This window comes from Thalassophryne amazonica, chromosome 12 (genome assembly GCF_902500255.1).
Source record: "Thalassophryne amazonica chromosome 12, fThaAma1.1, whole genome shotgun sequence".
In the NCBI taxonomy this organism is placed as follows: domain Eukaryota; kingdom Metazoa; phylum Chordata; class Actinopteri; order Batrachoidiformes; family Batrachoididae; genus Thalassophryne; species Thalassophryne amazonica.
Genome location: NC_047114.1, coordinates 76,453,557 through 76,474,250, shown reverse-complemented (window position 1 = coordinate 76,474,250; position 20,694 = coordinate 76,453,557). Strand labels below are relative to the sequence as shown.

Genomic DNA, 20,694 nt, shown 5'->3' with positions numbered 1-20,694 from the left:
TCCAAAAGTGGTATTTCACACATTTTAATTTGTTTATGCCATTTAAAATACAAAAAAAATACAAAAAATACAAAAAATAAAAATGTCTAAAATTATCTTCCTTAAACTCAAATGGAAAGCAAATCTCTACACTTTGATGTAAAAAATTAAAAATATAAAAGATGATGGATTGCACAAGTAATGCAAAGGTTTCGTATAATACTTGTAAATAATCAGTTTAATTGCCAGTTTTCTTCAGAAAAGTCATTGGATGGATACATGAACATTTCCAAATCAGTGAATAAGTCTTGGACTTCATTTACTGTAGTGTTGAGAATAATAGTAGTGCTATGTGACTAAAAAGATTAATCCAGGTTTTGAGTATATTTCTTATTGTTACATGGGAAACAAGGTACCAGTAGATTCAATAGATTCTCACAAATCCAACAAGATCAAGCATTCATGATATGCACACTCTTAAGGATATGAAATTGGGCTGTTAGTAAAAAAAAGTAGAAAAGGGGGTGTTCACAATAATAGTAACATCTGCTGTTGACGCTACAAACTCAAAACTATTATGTTCAAACTGCTTTTTTAGCAATCCTGTGAATCACTAAACTAGTATTTAGTTGTATAACCACAGTTTTTCATGATTTCTTCACATCTGCGAGGCATTAATTTTGTTGGTTTGGAACCAAGATTTTGCTCGTTTTCTAGTGTGCTTGGGGTCATTGTCTTGTTGAAACACCCATTTCAAGGGCATGTCCTCTTCAGCATAAGGCAACATGACCTCTTCAAGTATTTTGACATATCCAAACTGATCCATGATACCTGGTATGCGATATATAGGCCCAACACCATAGTAGGAGAAACATGCCCATATCATGATGCTTGCACCACCATGCTTCACTGTCTTCACTGTGAACTGTGGCTTGAATTCAGAGTTTGGGGGTCATCTCACAAACTGTCTGTGGCCCTTGGACCCAAAAAGAACAATTTTACTCTCATCAGTCCACAAAATATTCCTCCATTTCTCTTTAGGCCAGTTGATGTGTTTTTGGCAAATTGTAACCTCTTCTACACATCTTTTATTTAACAGAGGGACTTTGCGGGGGATTCTTACAAATAAATTAGCTTCACACAGGCGTCTTCTAACTGTCACAGCACTTACAGGTAACTCCAGACTGTCTTTGATAATCCTGGAGCTGATCAATGGGTGAGCCTTTGCCATTCTGGTTATTCTTCTATCCATTTTAATGGTTGTTTTCCATTTTCTTCCATGCGTCTCTGGTTTTTTTTTGTTTTTTTTCATTTTAAAGCATTGGAGATCATTGTAGATGAACAGCCTATAATTTTTTGCACCTGCGTATAAGTTTTCCCCTCTCCAATCAACGTTTTAATCAAACTACACTGTTCTTCTGAACAATGTCTTGAACGTCCCATTTTCCTCAGGCTTTCAAAGAGAAAAGCATGGTCAACAGGTGCTGGCTTCGTCCTTAAATAGGGGACACCTGATTCATACCTGTTTGTTCCACAAAATTGACAAACTCACTGACTGAATGCCACACTACTATTATTGTGAACACCCCCTTTTCTACTTTTTTTTTTTTTTACTAATAAACCAATTTCATAGCCTTAAGAATGTGCATGTCATGAATGCTTAGTCTTGTTGGATTTGTGAGAATCTAGTGAATCTACTGGTACCTTGTTTCCCATGTAACAATAAGAAATCTACTCAAAACCTGGATTCATCTTTTTAGTCACATAGCACTACTATTATTCTGAACACAACTGTATATCAGTTATGAAGAAATACAAACAGTATGGCACTCAATGGTAAATCTGGAGTAGATAGTTCTTAAAAACTGAGTGACTGTGCAAGAAGGAGAAGCGTGAGGAAAGCCACCAGGACACCCAGACAACCCTGAAGTTGTTACAGTCTTCTGCGGCTGTGACTGGAGAAGTTGTACAACGTGCAACTTTAGTAGAGAAGCTTGAATCTTCGACTGGACTGGGTTGCTTGACGCAAGGACGTTTCGCTTCAAATCACAGAAGCTTCCTCAGCTAAAATTCTTGCTCTGGTAGTCTGACTTCTGTCTGACCCTTGTCGAGAAGAACAAACAGAAGCCACAAAAGCTGGAGTTTTAAACCTAACCAGACACCTCCTACCGGGAGGCAGACTGCTATTGGCTAGTGACTAAACAATTGCTTTAATTAGCACCTATTGTGCTCTAGTTAGCACCCTCCTAATGACAGGGCAGCTGTCCCTCCTAACGATGGGACTGACGCCTCTCCTGATGGCTTGAATGACTCATTACCATGAACAAAAGACTGAAACTGCTTTGATCTGAGTACTCCATTGTAAACAGGGGACAAAGCGTGTCTCAGACCCCCTCCCCGGTTAAGACTGGGTTTCAACTGTTTCACATAGAAAGCCTCCTTCACCCCTCTCTCAAACCATTTCTTCTCTCTGGCTAAGATTTTAATTTCCTTGTCCTCAAACGTGTGGTTAGTGTCTTTAAGGTGGAGATGAATTGCAGACTGAGGTCCACTGGCACCCTCTCTGCGGTGCTGGTATAGCCTTTTGTGTAAAGTTTGCTGAGTCTCACCTATGTAGTGTTCATTACAGTTTTCCTGACATCTGATAGAATACACTACATTGCTCTGTTTGTACCTAGGGATCTAGTCTTTAGGGTGAACTAATTTCTGTCTCAAGGTGTTAACAGGTTTAAAGTAAACTGGGATTTTGTTCTGTCTGAAGATTCTCTGTAGTTTTTCCCCTACTCCTGCTAAATAAGGGAGAGACACTCCTCTTCTTCTTGTCTCTGTCTCCTGTCTATCTGGTCTCTTTGTTCTCTGGGACTTCTGCACTTTGTCCAGGGATACCCACCGTGAGGGCTTTCCGGACAAGTTGTTGATCTTTAGCCCTTCCCTCTGCAGTTGTGGGCACCTGTAGGGCTCTGTGTTGAAGAGTCCTGATCACCCCGAGCTTGTGTTCAAGGGGGTGGTTTGAGCCAAAGAGGAGATATTGGTCAGTGTGAGTGGGTTTTCTGTAAACCTCTGTCTGGAGCTGCCTGTTCTCTCCAATCGTAACATCACAGTCCAAGAAGGCTAAATGGTTGTTTCTGGCATCCTCACGTGTAAACTTGATATTGGAGTCCACCGAGTTGATGTGTTCTGGAAAGTCCTCAACGTCCTGTTGCTTGATTTTAACCCATGTGTCATCGACATATCTGAACCAGTGACTGGGAGGGATGCCCGTGAAAGACGTCAAGGCTCTCTTCTCCACTCGCTCCATGTACAGATTGGCACAACCATGGATCTGCCTGTAGTAATTCCCCCTAAACAGGAAATACGTGGTGTTAAGACAGATCTCCAAGAGTTGGCAGATGTGGTCTGGTGTGAGTTTGGTCCTTTCAAGTAGAGACACATCCTCCAGCAGTCTCTGCCTCACAGCTGAGATGGCCTGTAGGTGAACAACGATGTCACATCAAAAGACACCATAGTTTCATCTGCCTCCAGCTGCAGGTCCTTGATCTTGTTCACAAAATCTTGTGTGTTCTCCACATGGTGGTCTGAGTTACCCACTAGAGGGGCTAAAATTCACTTGAGGTGCTTGGCCAAATTGTAAGTGATGGAATCTGTGCTACATACAATAGGCCTGAGTGGCCTATGGAAACCACCTGGACAAATGAGAGCCTTCACAGAAACGGGCAACTTTTGCGTTTTGTATCCCCAGTTATACAGCTTCCTGATGAAGTGGTGAAGAGGAGGATTTTCTTAAAAATAAGACCTGAAAGTTCAGCTACAATTTGCCAGAAAGTACATCTGACATGCAAGCCTTGATTTGATGTTTTGGTGAAAGAAAATGTTCATGTATCCACCCCCTGACTTGTCTGAAGAAAACTGGCAATAAAACTGTTTATTTACAGGTATTATACCAAAATGTTCCATAATTACTTATGCAACCCATCATCTTGGCTTTTCTATTTTTAATTAATTTACATCAAGTTGTAGAGATTTGTTTTTAGTTTGATTCTAAGGAAGATAATTGTAGAATTTTTTAATTTTTTTGCATTTTTATATTTTCTGTATTTGAACTGGCATAAATAAATTAAAATGTGTGAAATACCAAGTGTTCCAATGTTTTTGGAGGGCACTGCATTCAGTCTGCAGTGTTCACACATGAATCGTTGCACAGGTGCATCCTGGGTGATCCAGTGGCCCAGACCGAATGGTACGCCCCTAAAAATTGGTCCGCCCTGCTTCTACTGCGCATGTGTCATTTCAGAGCTCAGCAGCTTGTCTGAGACAGTGATCCATTTATTCCATTTGATCACTTCACCCAAAGCGATAAAATGGATTAATGTGATTATTAACCATCAGGTAACAAAATAAAACCTCTCAAATCATTCTAAAGTCAGTTTTAAGCAGAAACAAGGCTGTTTTAAGCAGAAACAAAGCGATACTCCGTGACACTTTGAAATGACCGACGTGCAGTGAATGCATCAGCTAGCAGCTCGTGTAGTCGTGGAGCTCTGATCGCTTCCTCCGTCTTTTATGATGAAATAATGCTGAATTTATGTGGAAATGATTGTTGTACAAAAGCTTCAGATATCTGTTGCTGAGACAGAAGATTACTGGAGTGCAGTTTGAAGCAGAAACGACGTGATAATCAGTGAACCGCGGCTGATGAGGCATGCGCAGTGAAGGCAGGGCGGACTGATTTTTAGGGGGGACCGTTGGGTTGGCGACACTGGCTTCATGTGCAGCACGCTCAGATAACAGAATGAAACAAACCAAGTGGGCATGATTTCTGTGCTGTGGTCATACTTTTGACTATATATATATATACACTCAACAAAAATATAAACGCAACACTTTTGGTTTTGCTCCCATTTTGTATGAGATGAACTCAAAGATCTAAAACTTTTTTCACATACACAATATCACCATTTCCCTCAAATATTGTTCACAAACCAGTCTAAATCTGTGATAGTGAGCACTTCTCCTTTGCTGAGATAATCCATCCCACCTCACAGGTGTGCCATATCAAGATGCTGATTAGACACCATGATTAGTGCACAGGTGTGCCTTAGACTGCCCACAATAAAAGGCCACTCTGAAAGGTGCAGTTTTATCACACAGCACAATGCCACAGATGTCGCAAGATTTGAGGGAGCGTGCAATTGGCATGCTGACAGCAGGAATGTCAACCAGAGCTGTTGCTCGTGTATTGAATGTTCATGTTCAGGTCTCCAAAGGCATTTCAGAGAATTTGGCAGTACATCCAACCAGCCTCACAACCGCAGACCACGTGTAACCACACCAGCCCAGGACCTCCACATCCAGCATGTTCACCTCCAAGATCGTCTGAGACCAACCACTCGGACAGCTGCTGAAACAATCGGTTTGCATAACCAAAGAATTTCTGCACAAACTGTCAGAAATCGTCTCAGGGAAGCTCATCTGCATGCTCGTAGTCCTCATCGGGGTCTCGACCTGACTCCAGTTCGTCGTCGTAACCGACTTGAGTGGGCAAATGCTCACATTCGCTGGCGTTTGGCACGTTGGAGAGGTGTTCTCTTCACGGATGATGCGAAGGAGATGTGTTGCACTGCATGAGGAAAATGGTGGTCACACCAGATACTGACTGGTATCCCCCCCCCAATAAAACAAAACTGCACCTTTCAGAGTGGCCTTTTATTGTGGGCAGTCTAAGGCACACCTGTGCACTAATCATGGTGTCTAATCAGCATCTTGATATGGCACACCTGTGAGGTGGAATGGATTATCTCAGCAAAGGAGAAGTGCTCACTATCACAGATTTAGACTGGTTTGTGAACAATATTTGAGGGAAATGGTGATATTGTGTATGTGGAAAAAGTTTTAGATCTTTGAGTTCATCTCATACAAAATGGGAGCAAAACCAAAAGTGTTGCGTTTATATTTTTGTTGAGTATACATATATATATATATATATATATATATATATATATATATATATATATATATATATATATATATATATATATATATATATATATATATATATATATATATTTCCCAGTCTTATGTCACAAGTCAGTCACCATAAATAATTCTCAAAGTGGCTTTGCACAAGCAGGCAACATATTTTACATGTAATTATGTTTCTTCTGCAGGGCTTCTTTGTGTCAGTCTTTTACTGCTTTCTAAATGGAGAGGTGAGTCATTTCTTCTTTGCATAAACTCTAATTGAAATGTCGTTTTTGATCCACGAGCTTCATAAAAGCTTTATTAGATTTTTTTTTTCTGTGTCTGTGTGTGTTATTTTTAACTGCTTTAATGATCACTTTAGCTTATGTGCAACATGTGACTGACGAACTTGATCCAAATCTTTTTAATCCGCAATTACAGATGGACAAGGAAATTGTTTTTTGAGCAAGTGTCAAGTTACAAATCACAAATACACAATATAACAATAAATTGACTCAACACAGAAGGAAACAGTTACAAAATCAATAATAACACTGAATAAAAATTGACATTTAAGTGAAGTGACAGAGAACTTGAAGGGAATCGACCCGTTTCAGGATATTCATGTCCAATTTAACATTGGCTTCAACATGTGCATGAATTTCATTATCTAGACAATGAATATATTATACTGTCAGTGTGCACCACCACAATGGAGCTGAAATTAGACAATCAAGATGAGATTTTTGTGTAGAGTTTTAGTTTTAATTCAAGGAGTTTAACAAAAATATTCCATTAACCATCCATTTTCTATACCCACTAACTAATTAAGGGTCACATGGGGGCTGGAGCCTATTCCAGCAGTCATAGGACCTGAGGCTGGGTACACCCTGGACAGGACGCCAGTCTGTCGCAGGGCCGCATATAGACAACAAACACATTCACAGTTCACCTAATATTCATTCTTTGGATGCCGGAGCTCCACACAGAAAGAGCGGGACGTGTTCACACAACCTTCTTGCTGTGAGGCAACAGTGCTAACCACTAATCCACCGTAGCCCCCATTACATTAACTATGAACTTTTTGTACATTTTTGCCATTTTTTTGAGTAATTGGACAAACTCAATATGAGGTTTGTTTGTCCCACGGTACAGCCAGTGGGCTTGACATGGAGTCAGTCAGTCAGTCATGTGACATTTCAGTTGTGAGGGAGATAACTTCATTTGGGCTTGCTAATGTGTTACCAAACTTGGTATATACATTTTGATTAATGGCTGCAAGAAGCATGTTGGTTGGGGTTTGAAATGTCAAAAGGTCAAGATCACTCAAGCATATTTTCCAAAAAATCTTGTGAGCACAGTAACTTCTTTTTTAACTACACAATTGTCACCAAACTTGCTACGTGTGTTAAGCATGGTAACCCCAAGAAGCCTATTGATTTGGGGGTCAAAAGGTCGAAATTCCTGAACTTTCAGTTGTCAGAATTACTGAAGTCACTGCAGAAGACCTTTTCAAAGAAGGTGTCCAGCAGAAAAACGTCATTTGTCAGTGGCAAGCAACATTTGTCCACAGAGCTGTGGGTTAGTATGTGCTTGTTGATTCAAATCATCATTTTTACAGCCAGGTTTCATCAGACAAATCAGGGAATGGATACATGAAGTATGTCTTGGCCATTAAGAAATACAATCAGTATGATACTGTACAGTTAACCTGGCTGGAGTAAGTAGTTCTCAAAAACAGAGTCATTATGCAAGAAGGACACTTGGTAGGGAAGCCACCAAGACACTCATAACAACTCTGAAGCAGTTATAGACTTCTGTGGCTGTGACTGGAGAAAATTTCATGGTTGAGTGGAACAGAGAAGGATTTCCCTAAAAAAATTTAAATTTCAGCTATACATTGCCAGCATGCACATGAGAAACTCAAGCATACATTTGTTTTCTTCTCTGTTTCACTCTGTCACGAAGCTGTGACTGTTAGTGTAACAGAGAAATGTTGCAGTAAAAGTTGCAAGTCTATCTTCTTTGTTTCATTTCACATCAATTGTGGTGGTGTGCAGGAGCAATATTAGGAAACTGTCCAAATACTTATGGGACCAGCTGGGTAATGATTATTTGTTGAATACAAATGTGTCCATTTGCAAGCCAGGGGATGGATCTGTGAACAATACAAATTTAATTCCATCTGCGACTGAATATTTTAAATAAAAGTCTGGAACTGAGCTTTGGTACATTATGTAATTTACATAATCCCAGGTGTTTGAAGGCCACTAATGCCACTTTATAGATTTGCCATTAATTTTGACAAATGAAAGACTGTTTTGCTGCTTTATTCTCTGCAACCTCATATTGAATGCTGTGGGTGGTAAAAGGTTTAATATGAAGAAAAACTCTGAAGAAATTCTTAAGCGTCAACATCAAAAAGAGTCAGCCTCTTATCGATGGTATGCAGGTGACACCATGTATCACATGACATGTGGTCATGTAGCCATACTGGACGGCAACTTCTGCATTGCATGAATGGCAAATGGGCTCTTTCACTTTATTTACTGTCCACACAAATTATACCAACATGGTATTTCATTGATGTGCATACGATTGCACGAGTCGTCAAAAGAAGGGCTCTGGGGTACATTTCTTTTGGTTTCCCACTGATATAGAGCATGTGAAAAGTGACAGCTTTAAAGTTCTCTGTCGCGTTTTCATTCAATTTTAATGGATAATCCTTTTTCTGGATTAATTTGTCCCTCAATGATCTCTTCTTTCTACAATTAATCAGCCTCCAAACAAAGGTAAGGTGTACAGTTTCCTCCATGAACTTTGGGTCATTTGAGTGACTTTGTAGTTTTTTGACTCCATGTTGTGAAGTTGGTCATATTTGTGGACTTTTCTGCCAAACATATTTGATCCATGATTGAAATGTAATCAGCGTGCGCACTGCAAAAAATTTTTAAACATGACGAGAGAGGAAAGAGTGAAAACGTAAAAGTAAATATTCTTTTGCGGTGTCCGATGCAGCAGGTGCACTTCCGACTGCAGGTCCCATGTCTGAGCACAGTTTGAAAAAATAAACGGCCAGACTTTTAATAAAGGAAATACAATGCCCACTTTCCTAAAACTGGTGTGTCAGTGCTGAACTTTTTGTGCTTCTGTTTCTGGGCATGTCCAGACTGCTCTGCCCGGTACATGTAAGAAGTTTTCAATGGAAATGCATTGTTCCCTAAAATGCAAAAGTTCCCTAAAAAGCCTTCAGTTAATTCAAAATGCTGCAGCTAGAGTACTGACGGGGACTAGAAGGAGAGAGCATATCTCACCCATATTGGCCTCTCTTCATTGGCTTCCTGTTAATTCTAGAATAGAATTTAAAATTCTTCTTCTTACTTATAAGGTTTTGAATAATCAGGTCCCATCTTATCTTAGGGACCTCGTAGTACCATATCACCCCAATAGAGCGCTTCGCTCTCAGACTGCAGGCTTACTTGTAGTTCCTAGGGTTTGTAAGAGTAGAATGGGAGGCAGAGCCTTCAGCTTTCAGGCTCCTCTCCTGTGGAACCAGCTCCCAATTCAGATCAGGGAGACAGACACCCTCTCTACTTTTAAGATTAGGCTTAAAACTTTCCTTTTTGCTAAAGCTTATAGTTAGGGCTGGATCAGGTGACCCTGAACCATCCCTTAGTTATGCTGCTATAGACGTAGACTGCTGGGGGATTCCCATGATGCACTGTTTCTTTCTCTTTTTGCTCTGTATGCACCACTCTGCATTTAATCATTAGTGATCGATCTCTGCTCCCCTCCACAGCATGTCTTTTTCCTGGTTCTCTCCCTCAGCCCCAACCAGTCCCAGCAGAAGACTGCCCCTCCCTGAGCCTGGTTCTGCTGGAGGTTTCTTCCTGTTAAAAGGGAGTTTTTCCTTCCCACTGTAGCCAAGTGCTTGCTCACAGGGGGTCGTTTTGACCGTTGGGGTTTTACATAATTATTGTATGGCCTTGCCTTACAATATAAAGCGCCTTGGGGCAACTGTTTGTTGTGATTTGGCGCTATATAAAAAAATTGATTGATTGATTGATTGTGATTGGACAGTACGTTTTGTCCGATGTGAGCGAAAATCCATTATATACGGTGTTTATTACATGGAAAACCATACAAAAGCAATGGGACTTTTGTCGGTGAGTGCGAGTATCCAGTTTATATGATGACGGTTTAGGCGAGTTTTACTACTCGGGCTTTTATTACCGAGATGTAATCAGTGACCTGACTGATGACCACATTTTGCACCCATCCAGCCCAATGAAGCTGTAGGCATCTAAACTTTTATATATCTTCAGGGCTTCTTTTGTGTAGGGTGATGGAATGTTGATAAAGTACTTGAAAATTTCTGGATATCACACGTCTGGCTTCCGTTCAAAATCGATAAAACCAGTGAACGTCTCAAGGGAAATATTGTGGGGATCCACGCTGATTCTCTCTATTTTCTCTAAATACCTCTTCTGATATTCAGGATCGAGCACTTTAGCTATATTGGACAAATTATAGCTAATCCAGCATCGCTGTGTGTACATGAAGCTTGCCTTGTGTCCAGTATGGTTACGGACACAAAACCGCATGCTGCGTGTGAGGTCACGGCACAATATCTATACATTAATGTAATGATGTGATTCAGCTTAGATTCCAGAACCAGAAAATGTGTGTGTGTGTGTGTGTGTGTGTGTGTGTGTGTGTGTGTGTGTGTGTGTGTGTGTGTGTGTGTGTGTGTGTGTGTGTGTGTGTGTGTGTGTGTGTGTGTGTGTGTGTGTGTGTGTGTGTGTGTAGAAAGCTGCTCTTGTGCCTGGATAGTCTGGTGTTCTGTGCTGTAAAGAATCAGGCAGATGGCAACATATAGAAAAGATTGTGGCCCGAGTGTGAGGGGACTGAAATGATTCTTCCTGCCCTTTTCTCCCATTCTGGAGGGAGGGAGGGCAGGAGAACACCAACAATTCTCTCAGCAGTCCCAAATGTCCTTTAGTATTTTTCTCACTGAATGTCCAATATGGCAGCTGATCTAAACCAGACCGTTATTGAGGTACGGAGAATAGACTTGATGACAGCTGAACAGAGAGGCTCAGCAGTTCTTGTGTCAGATTTAAGTTCCACAGTTGCCGAAGGACGTATAGTCTTTGATGGGCCTTTTTGACACTGCAGTCTGTGTGGCTGTCCCACTTCAGGTTTTGTGAGATGGTAAACCTCATAGTGCTGTATAGGACGGTGACTGGGCGAAGTTCTCAATGGGTGAACCTCCTCTCTGTATGTAGCCTCATCGCTGTCATGGAACACGCCAACAGCTGTGATTTCATCTGCAGATGTCAGCAGATTAACAGCAGGGGGTGAAGAGATGCAGTTATTTGTACAAGTATATATTGAGAAAAATTGTGTGGGGGGAACCCCAGCGCATATCCTTGAGGAGCACCACTGCTAATTGTGCAGGTGTTGATGCTAATTTCTCCACTAGCTGCTGATTGTCACAAACTTGAACACCGAGATTGTTTACTTTGGACAGGAGGAGATCTGGTATGAATGTGTTGAAGGGATGCTTTCAGGAAAAAAAAAACAGGTGCTTTCTTGGCTGCAGCAGTTCTTCTATCTTTGTATGATATTGTCACAGTTTTTGCAGAGTAAAATAGACTCTATCAGGACTACATTTGGACCCACTCCTAGTATAAATAAACCCTAGCATGTGGTGCATCAGGAAAGTATTTTAGCGCTTCAATTTTTGCATATTTTATGTTACAGCTTTATTCCAAAATGGATGAAATTCATTTTGTCTTCTCACAATTCTACTCACAATACCCTACAATGAGAATGTGAACTTTTTTTTTTTTTTTTTTTTTTTTTTTTTTTTACATTTTTCCTAATTTATTTTTTTTTTAAAAACTAAGAAATCACATGTACATAAGTATTCAGAGCTTTTGGCATGAAGCTCAAAACTGAGCTTCATGGAACTTTCCACTGATCATCCTTAAGATGTTTGTACAGCCTTATTGGAGTCCACTTGGAGTAAATTCAGTTAAATGGACATGATTTGGAAAGACACACACCTTTTCTACATATGAGGTCCCACAGTTGACAGTGCATGTCAGAGCACAAACCAAGTATGAAGTCAAAGGGATTGTCTGTAGACCTCTGAGACAGGATTGTCTCGAAGCACAAATCTGGTGAAGGATACAGAAACATTTCTGCTACTTTGAAGGTCCCAATGAGCACAGTGGCCTCCATCATCTGTAAACAGAAGTAGTTCAGATCCACCACTCTTCCCTAGAGCTGGCCGCCCGTCTAAAGTGAGCAATCATGGGGCTTTCTCAGGGAGGTGACCAAGAACTAGGGTGGAATGAATGTACAGCATTACATCATTGATGACTTTAAAGAACAACATTTGGTGCACAACTTACAATTTATTTTGGATCTTCTTGAATCCAGGCAGGGTCAAAATTTATGCATACAAGCTTAAATATATTAATGCAATGACTTAAATCTTTTAATATTCTGAAGGTTCTGAAGGTTCTGCAATGTCTTTTAACATGACAAGACCAAGGCTTATTAACTCCTCGTTAGTTATCATGATTGACTACAACTGGCATTCATTGGATTGACCAGTACTCAGAACAATGGATACGTCCAAGGAACTCATTGAAGATCTAAGAAGGAGAATGGTAGTTTTACACAAGTTGGGGAAAAAAAATCATAAGAAAGTGGAATTTAATGTCTATATACAGTAGTGTTCAGAATAATAGTAGTGCTATGTGACTAAAAAGATTAATCCATGTTTTGAGTATATTTCTTATTGTTACATGGGAAACAAGGTACCAGTAGATTTAGTAGATTCTCACAAATCCAACAAGACCAAGCATTCATGATATGCACACTCTTAAGGCTATGAAATTGGGCTATTAGTAAAAAAAAAAGTAGAAAAGGGGGTGTTCACAATAATAGTAGTGTGGCATTCAGTCAGTGAGTTCGTCCATTTTGTGGAACAAACAGGTGTGAATCAGGTGTCCCCTATTTAAGGATGAAGCCAGCACCTGTTGAACATGCTTTTCTCTTTGAAAGCCTGAGGAAAATGGAACGTTCAAGACATTTTTCAGAAGAACAGCGTACCAGTAGTTTGATTAAAAAGTTGATTGGAGAGGGGAAAACTTATACGCAGGTGCAAAAAATTATAGGCTGTTCATCTACAATGATCTCCAATGCTTTAAAATGGACAAAAATAAACAGATGCGTGGAAGAAAACGGAAAACAACCATCAAAATGGATAGAAGAATAACCAGAATGGCAAAGGCTCACCCATTGATCAGTTCCAGGATGATCAAAGACAGTCTGGAGTTACCTGTAAGTGCTGTGACAGTTAGAAGACGCCTGTGTGAAGCTAATTTATTTGCAAGAATCCCCCGCAAAGTCCCTCTGTTAAATAAAAGACGTGCAGAAGAGGTTCCAATTTGCCAAAGAACACATCAACTGGCCTAAAGAGAAATGGAGGAATATTTTGTGGACTGATGAGAGTAAACTGTTCTTTTTGGGTCCAAGGGCCGCAGACAGTTTGTGAGACGACACCCAAACTCTGAATTCAAGCCACAGTTCACAGTGAAGACAGTGAAGCATGGTGGTGCAGGCATCATGATATGGGCATGTTTCTCCTACTATGGTGTTGGGCCTATATATCACATACCAGGTATCATGGATCAGTTTGGATATGTCAAAATACTTGAAGAGGACATGCCTTTGAATGGGTGTTTCAACAAGACAATGACCCCAAGCACACTAGTAAACAAGCAAAATCTTGGTTCCAAACCAACAAAATTAATGCCTCGCAGATGTGAAGAAATCATGAAAAACTGTGGCTATACAACTAAATACTAGTTTAGTGATTCACAGGATTGCTAAAAAAGCAGTTTGAACATAATAGTTTTGAGTTTGTAGCGTCAACAGCAGATGCTACTATTATTGTGAACACCCCCTTTTCTACTTTTTTTTACTAATAGCTCAATTTCATAGCCTTAAGAGTGTAGATATCATGAATGCTTGGTCTTGTTGGATTTGTGAGAATCTACTGAATCTACTGGTGCCTTGTTTCCCATGTAACAATAAGAAATATACTCAAAACCTGGATTAATCTTTTTAGTCACATAGCACGACTATTATTCTGAACACTACTGTACATTTGCAGTTGTCTCATAGCAATAAACAGCTACAGTACAATAACAACAAATGTCAAATTATTTGTCCTCTTGCTTTCAGGTACGTTCCGCAGTGAGAAAACGATGGCACCGCTGGCAGGACAATCACGCCCTCCGAGTGCGTTTGGCACGAGCCATGTCCATTCCTACATCTCCAACCAGGATCAGCTTCCACAGCATCAAACAGACCACAGCTGTGTGAGCTCAGAACGCGAGCAGAGCACGAAACATACTGAAACAGTTTGTCCAATTAAAAAAAACAGACAATTTACAGAAGAGACTGAGGATTCGTCAAAGAAGTGTACCTGTCCAATGTGACAGAGGAGTCTGTGAAATAGACTGACTTAGAATCTGTGTCATCTAACCTACTGTACAGAAATTTTCCAGACATCAGGGGATTGAAAGGACATTAAAAATGGATCATCATGAAAGACGTCTCATCATTTCTTTTCTGATTTTATCATTCTTACAGCCAGTGCTGCTTAAAGGGCAAGATGGAAGTGTTGCTGAGTTCCATAATCTTTTGACCACAGCAGGTACACTTCTGTTGGAAGTGATCCGTAATGTTAGCAGTGACACAATCAGAGCAAATTTGCAACCACTGAGCTTGACTTTGGGGGATGTGGCATCTTCCCAGGATGCCACATCAGGTTTGACTCTGCTTGCCTGGGTGTCAGTGATGGTTGCTGTGAATGGGTGAGTCAGACTGTTGTCATGTGTGGCAGAGCACACTGGTCAGCTTCTCACCCCAAATCAGCTTTATTCATTCCCACGCAGTAGCACCCATCAAGCTTTTCCTGGTAATCCATCAGCAGTGTCTTTTTCCACATGGAATGGAAGCCCAGCACTTTGCCTGTCAGCATCATTGACTTTGCTCTTTGTGATTCCTGTGTTTTGACTGTTCTTGATCTGAAGTGGTGTCCTGGAATAGAAGAAATTCAACAGCCCTCAATTTGCCCTGAAACATGCAAATTGTGAACTTCAGATCAGGTCCCTGAAAATCACTGATTTCAGTTAGAACTATGAAGCTCATCATCTTGTATTCTGGGCCACACTTTTATCAACCACTGCTTGGAATCTTGCAGGATTTCACCATGATGGAATTGTGACAGGAATGCTGATTATTTAAATTGCTGAAATGGACCAACATATGTTGTTATTTTTATTATTTATGTATTTGCAGTCATTTATTCAAGCTGATACAAAAATGCATAAATGCTGCTCTTTGGGAGTAAGCACCATCTTCTTTTGAAAGCTAAAACAAAAAGAGAATTTGGATGCAAAGAGTCTTCATCTGTGAAGATGAACAATAACTGCTGTGAAAAGAACCATTATTCACAACAAAACAAAACCATCAGTGACATCTTGTGGTCATTGTGAGCCAATCACCTCAATCAAGCCACGCTGCAGCCTGGAGAAGGTGAAACTTTTTCCCGTACAAGTCTTATGATTGCTGAGATTTTAGCATCATATTGTTTTGCACATTATCAAAGTACTAGTTTCCAAACTATGTTCTCTCTCTCGAAGCTGAGGGATGTAGTTGTAAACATAAAACTAGTTAGAATTTCCTTAGGCAGGTGGATTAACATTCATAAATAAAATCCTTTCATTAATAAATCCATTCATTAATAAAATCCTTGTGTATTTATTTATTTATTTATTCATAATCCATGTCGCAGCTAAGAAGCTGATCGCTGGAGGATGTGAGCAGATGTTTCCCTGCTTTCCTGTTTTGCCCATAAGCTCAGTTGTGAAAGCAAACTTGAACATTCTGAAGTATTAGGCAGATGGATGAAATGTGAAGAGGGAGTATTTCAGTTACTGAGATTTGGTTTTCAGTGTTTTTGTAACATTAATATTGTTTATATCTTATAATACCTTTTATTCTGTACAGTAACTTCTGCAGTGTTAAATCAATGCTATTTTGAGTGTCTTCAGTATGTGCTAATGTTCATTTGGAACCTACTACACAACCATAACTGCAGGATATACTAGAAAGAAGTGAGTGATTTTTAAAGATTACGCATATGCGCACACCCAAGCATACCGTGAAAATTTCTATTTTGCAGTTGCAAACTTTTTAAAATGGTTCCTGATGTATATTTGTATGTTACTGCCATTTTCATGTCCACTATTTTCTTTGAACTGCATCATGTCATAGTGTACTGTAGACAATTTGGACGCTGTGGAGGTAGTAACACATCTGGGTACCATTCCTGCACTACCAATCGTCCCACATTGAGCGTGACAGTCCCCGTATTTACCCTTGTGTATTGCATGGCGCATGTTTGTGTGCGGGACTCCCATTTGTCCCCCGTTTGTGTGGGTCCAGGCATGCCGCGTACCCCCCTAGTTATGCTTTGCTTCCTTGACATTCGTGGCCATGCGTGGGTCTCCCGCATTGGTAAATTCAAATGTTGGCAGGTATGCCATTCAGCTATTACTAAATTCCCCAATATTACAATACCCTAAAGACTGTGACTTACTGGTGTTTGCCTACTATACATATAGTAAGCTAGTATGAATATTCGGATGTAGCCTATAAGAGTTGTTTAACAGTAATAGAGCTGATGCAATACAGTTTTCAGTGGGATTAAAAGCACTCAGACACAGAGTTCATTTAACACTGCAAAATTTGGTTATTCCATTGTTAATAAAGCCTGTGATTTTGTGATCTATTTTGAAGTAAAGCTGTTCACTGTTAATTTTATTCGTCAATTTATAAGTCTCAAGGCCGGGTGTAACAGGCCGAAATATACCTCACCGGTACATCTACCCCAGTGTAAGAGTTACTTAGGGTGGTATATTTTGAATGAGGAAACAGAAATAGCGTAGCCTAAATAATATAGCAAAAAATATCCTCTGAATATAACAAGGGGTAGTGTATGGAAGTAAATCTGTGCCATCAGAGTTTGAATTTGAATTTTTAAGGATGAAATTTTTTTTTGCATCAAAATAAGAGTTTGAAGTTGAATTTCCAAGGTTGAATTTGTTTAGCATCAAATTATTCAGCCTAAAAAAATTCTACCTAAAAAAATTCAACCTCAAAAATTCTACCTAAAAAATCTAAACCTGAAAAATTCTACCTAAAAAAAATCAACCTCAAAAATTAAAATTCTAAAAAAAAAAAAAAAATTAAACCTCAAAAAATAGAAAAGTGGGGAGAAGCAATCAAAACCTGTCTCAGTTGTCCAGCTTTCAGCCAATCACGTTTTGCTCCACTGGTCATGTGACACCAAGACCAAATGGAAAGCAGAAGAAGAAGATGTGATACATTGCTGAACGTTGGACGACTGAGACAGGGATCGATTACTTCTCTCTGCTTTTCTCTTTTTGAGGTTGAATTTTTATTTTTAGGTTGAATTTTTTTTTAGGTTGAATTTTTTTAAGTTGAATTTTTTGAGGTTAAATATTTTTAGGTTGAAGTTTTGAGGCTGAATATGTTGATGCTAAACAAATTCAACCTTAGAAATTCAACTTCACACTGATTTTGATGCAAAAAACAAATTCAACCTTAAAAATTCAAATTCAAACTTTGATGGCACAGATTTACTTCAAAAGTAGTGCACACTGGATACAGTTTGGCCAGTGGGTATAGTTTGGGCTGTTTACACTGGCTCAGATCTGCACCAGACTTCTTTAAGTCTAGTTGGCTCAGGTCCTGTTCAATTATCAGTATGTGCAACTTATTTTAATAATTTTGGGGTGTCAAAATGGTGTTTTCTCTTTATTTAGGGTTTGATATTTTGACTGAACTTTTAAGGAACCCTCATTTTTATGTTTGAGCCCAAACAATAGTGCAATCATACACATGGCATGACAGATTCTAAACCAGATAACCAAAAACAAGAACGTAAAAGTATTTTCACTTCTCTCTTCTTGTTACAAAGTAAAAGTCAAACACTTGTGAAGGCTTTTACAGTATGACTGATGAGGTTTGTCTTGCCAATATGATTACAATGCGCCCGAATGTATCAAATTGTTTTGGTAGTCTTGAACTCAGCACTGTGCCAAAAAAAGATGAATTACTGTATGGCATTTTGATTTGTGTGTGCCACTGCATGTATCCATCCCCTAAACTGTCCACAGAAAAGAGACTGTAAAAGTGATGATTCAGTTGTAAGTAAGTTTAAGTAAATTTTAAGTTAGAATGGCCAAAGCAGTGGGTCACCCCTCAGAGTCTGGTCTGCTTGAGGTTTCTTCCTCACCATCATCAAAGGGAGTTTTTACTTGCTCAAGGGGGTCTGGTAAGGTTAGCGCCTTGAGACAGTTTTGTTGTGATTTGGTGCTTTATAAATAAAATCAATTGTAGTGAATTTAATTTCCATAGCACCTTTCACAGATAAGACATCACAAAGTGCTTCACAAAGTAAAATACAGAGAAGGTACATTTAAAAGAATGATTTTAAAAACAGGAAAACACAATAAAAGAATGAAACAATAAAAACCCTTGTCTAACTAAAAGAATACATCAACAGCATATACACAGCGAAGGGAAAGAAGCAGAGTGGTCCACAGCCTTGGTGTTGCTGCTGCAAAGGAGTGATCACCTTGCATCTTAAAATTGTTTTGTGGGATCACAAGTAACATCTGGACTGCTGATCTCAGACTGCAGGTCAGAGTGTGTAGCTGTAGCAGGTCAGAGATGTAAGGGTCAGCTTGGCCATGCAAGGGTATAAACCTTAGGGTCAAGATTTTAGAATGTATTCTAAACGTCACAGGTAACCAGTGAAGGGAGGCTGAAACAGGCGTAATATGGGCCCATTTGTGTGTTCCAGCTGAAAGCCTTGCAGGAGAGTTCTGGACGACCTGAATTCAGTCAAGCTCCTTCTTATTTATACAGGAAAAAAGACTATTACAATATTCCAGACATGAGGATATAAAAGCAAGCTTAATCATCTCCAATTCAATTGTGTATTTATATTGCATACTGTTTTTCTTTTTTACTTTCACTCTTGATACTCTGTGTGCTTCTTACCCTGTGTGCTGCTATACAATGCTGCTGGAACCTCAGTTTCCCTGAGGGACTCTTCCCAAGGGATCAGTAAAGTTCTATCTAATCTAATCTAATCTAATCTATTCTAATCTAATCTAATCTTGGACACAAGACGTTTCAATTTAGAAATATTTCAAAGCTTTGGCTTTTATATTTTTATTTAATTTTTTGTCATAATGTAATTAGTTTTCACTTTGAGGTTAAAGGATATATTTTTAGAAGTTTTAATATAAAGAAGCCAATTTTTCTTTTAAAAATTTGATGCCATAAAAATTTCAAACATAAAATTTCAAGGATCCCCTAACGTTTTCACATGGCTGTATATGTTGGGCTCAAACATCAAAATGACCAGTGTGGTTCTTTATTATTATGATGATGATGATTATGTCAAATGGGTCATGATCATACTGCCCTTCACCTAATTATGTAAGAGCATGATCAGATATTTTTAAGTAGAATAAAATATTGCACTGCTTTGCAATGTATTAAAAAAATCACATTGTATTTATAAATCTTTACTAGCTAATCCCTTCATTATTTTTGTGTGTGTGTGACTAGACCCACGTGTGTCAACATGAGACCGTGAAGGAACTGCATGCTACAGATATTTAAAAAAAAAACCTGTAATTTAATGGATTTTACCTGAAAATATGTTTCCATCCTTATAAGTAGTGCAGCTCTAAAAGTGCACACAATTCCACTCAAGCAGGAAGTACTATATTAACTGACAGATGTGAAATACTTTCATACAAAATTAATTATTCAGGCTCACCAAAGAGGAAAAACATGTTTACGGTACAGTTTGTAATGTCTATATATTTGTATTGTTGCCACTGCACTTTGTCAATCAAAATTACCTTTTTTAAAAAAAAAAAACATGTGTCATTTACATTATGAACTGTGTTAAATGTTTTGTGATGCCAGTTTTGGTCATTTATTAATGTACATTCATACATGCAGTACATATTGTTGTGTAATGATTTGATGAAATCAAATGTGGTGAACCATCCATGTTGCCTTACAAACAAATATTTTTATTATTTTATTATTATCATTTAAAGGACATTATTGTCTAAAGTGCATATGTTATTGATATACATTTATACATTGTACATGTGAAACACAAAATTACATGATTTCAGCTGGTGTAATAGTATGTGTGGCTGTGTGTTATTTATTTATTCATGCTGACTATTTTAGAGGGCCCAGACATGAGGATATAAAAGCAAGAATAATCATCTCCAATGTAATTGTGTATTTATACTGCAAACCGTTTTTCTTTTTTACTTTCACTTTTGATACTCTGTGTGCTTCTTACCCTGTGTGCTGCTATACAATGCTGCTGCAACCTCAATTTCCCTGAGGGAGTCTTTCCAAGGGATCAATAAAGTTGTGTCTAATCTAATCTAATCTTGCAAGAGGTTTCAATTTAGAAATATTGCAGAGATCATGGAAACAGTTTTTTTTTTTTAACTGTTAGGAGTTATACATAAGAGTGTCTTTACTTACGCACACAACTGTTTTAGCATTTATGTGTGGTTGTGTTTTATTTATTTA

General features: G+C 39.0%; 1 protein-coding gene across 1 annotated transcript in view; it reads left to right on the top strand.

Moving 5' to 3' along the window:
- LOC117522153 (corticotropin-releasing factor receptor 2) overlaps window positions 1–14,401 on the top strand; it is a 162,783-nt gene extending 148,382 nt beyond the window's left edge. The window contains exons 11-12 of the mRNA XM_034183532.1: window positions 6,144–6,185; window positions 14,203–14,401. Coding sequence (XP_034039423.1) covers window positions 6,144–6,185; window positions 14,203–14,343 — 183 coding nt within the window. The 3' untranslated portion in view covers window positions 14,344–14,401. The remainder of the gene's footprint in view (window positions 1–6,143; window positions 6,186–14,202) is intronic.
- The last annotated feature ends 6,293 nt before the right edge of the window (window positions 14,402–20,694 follow it).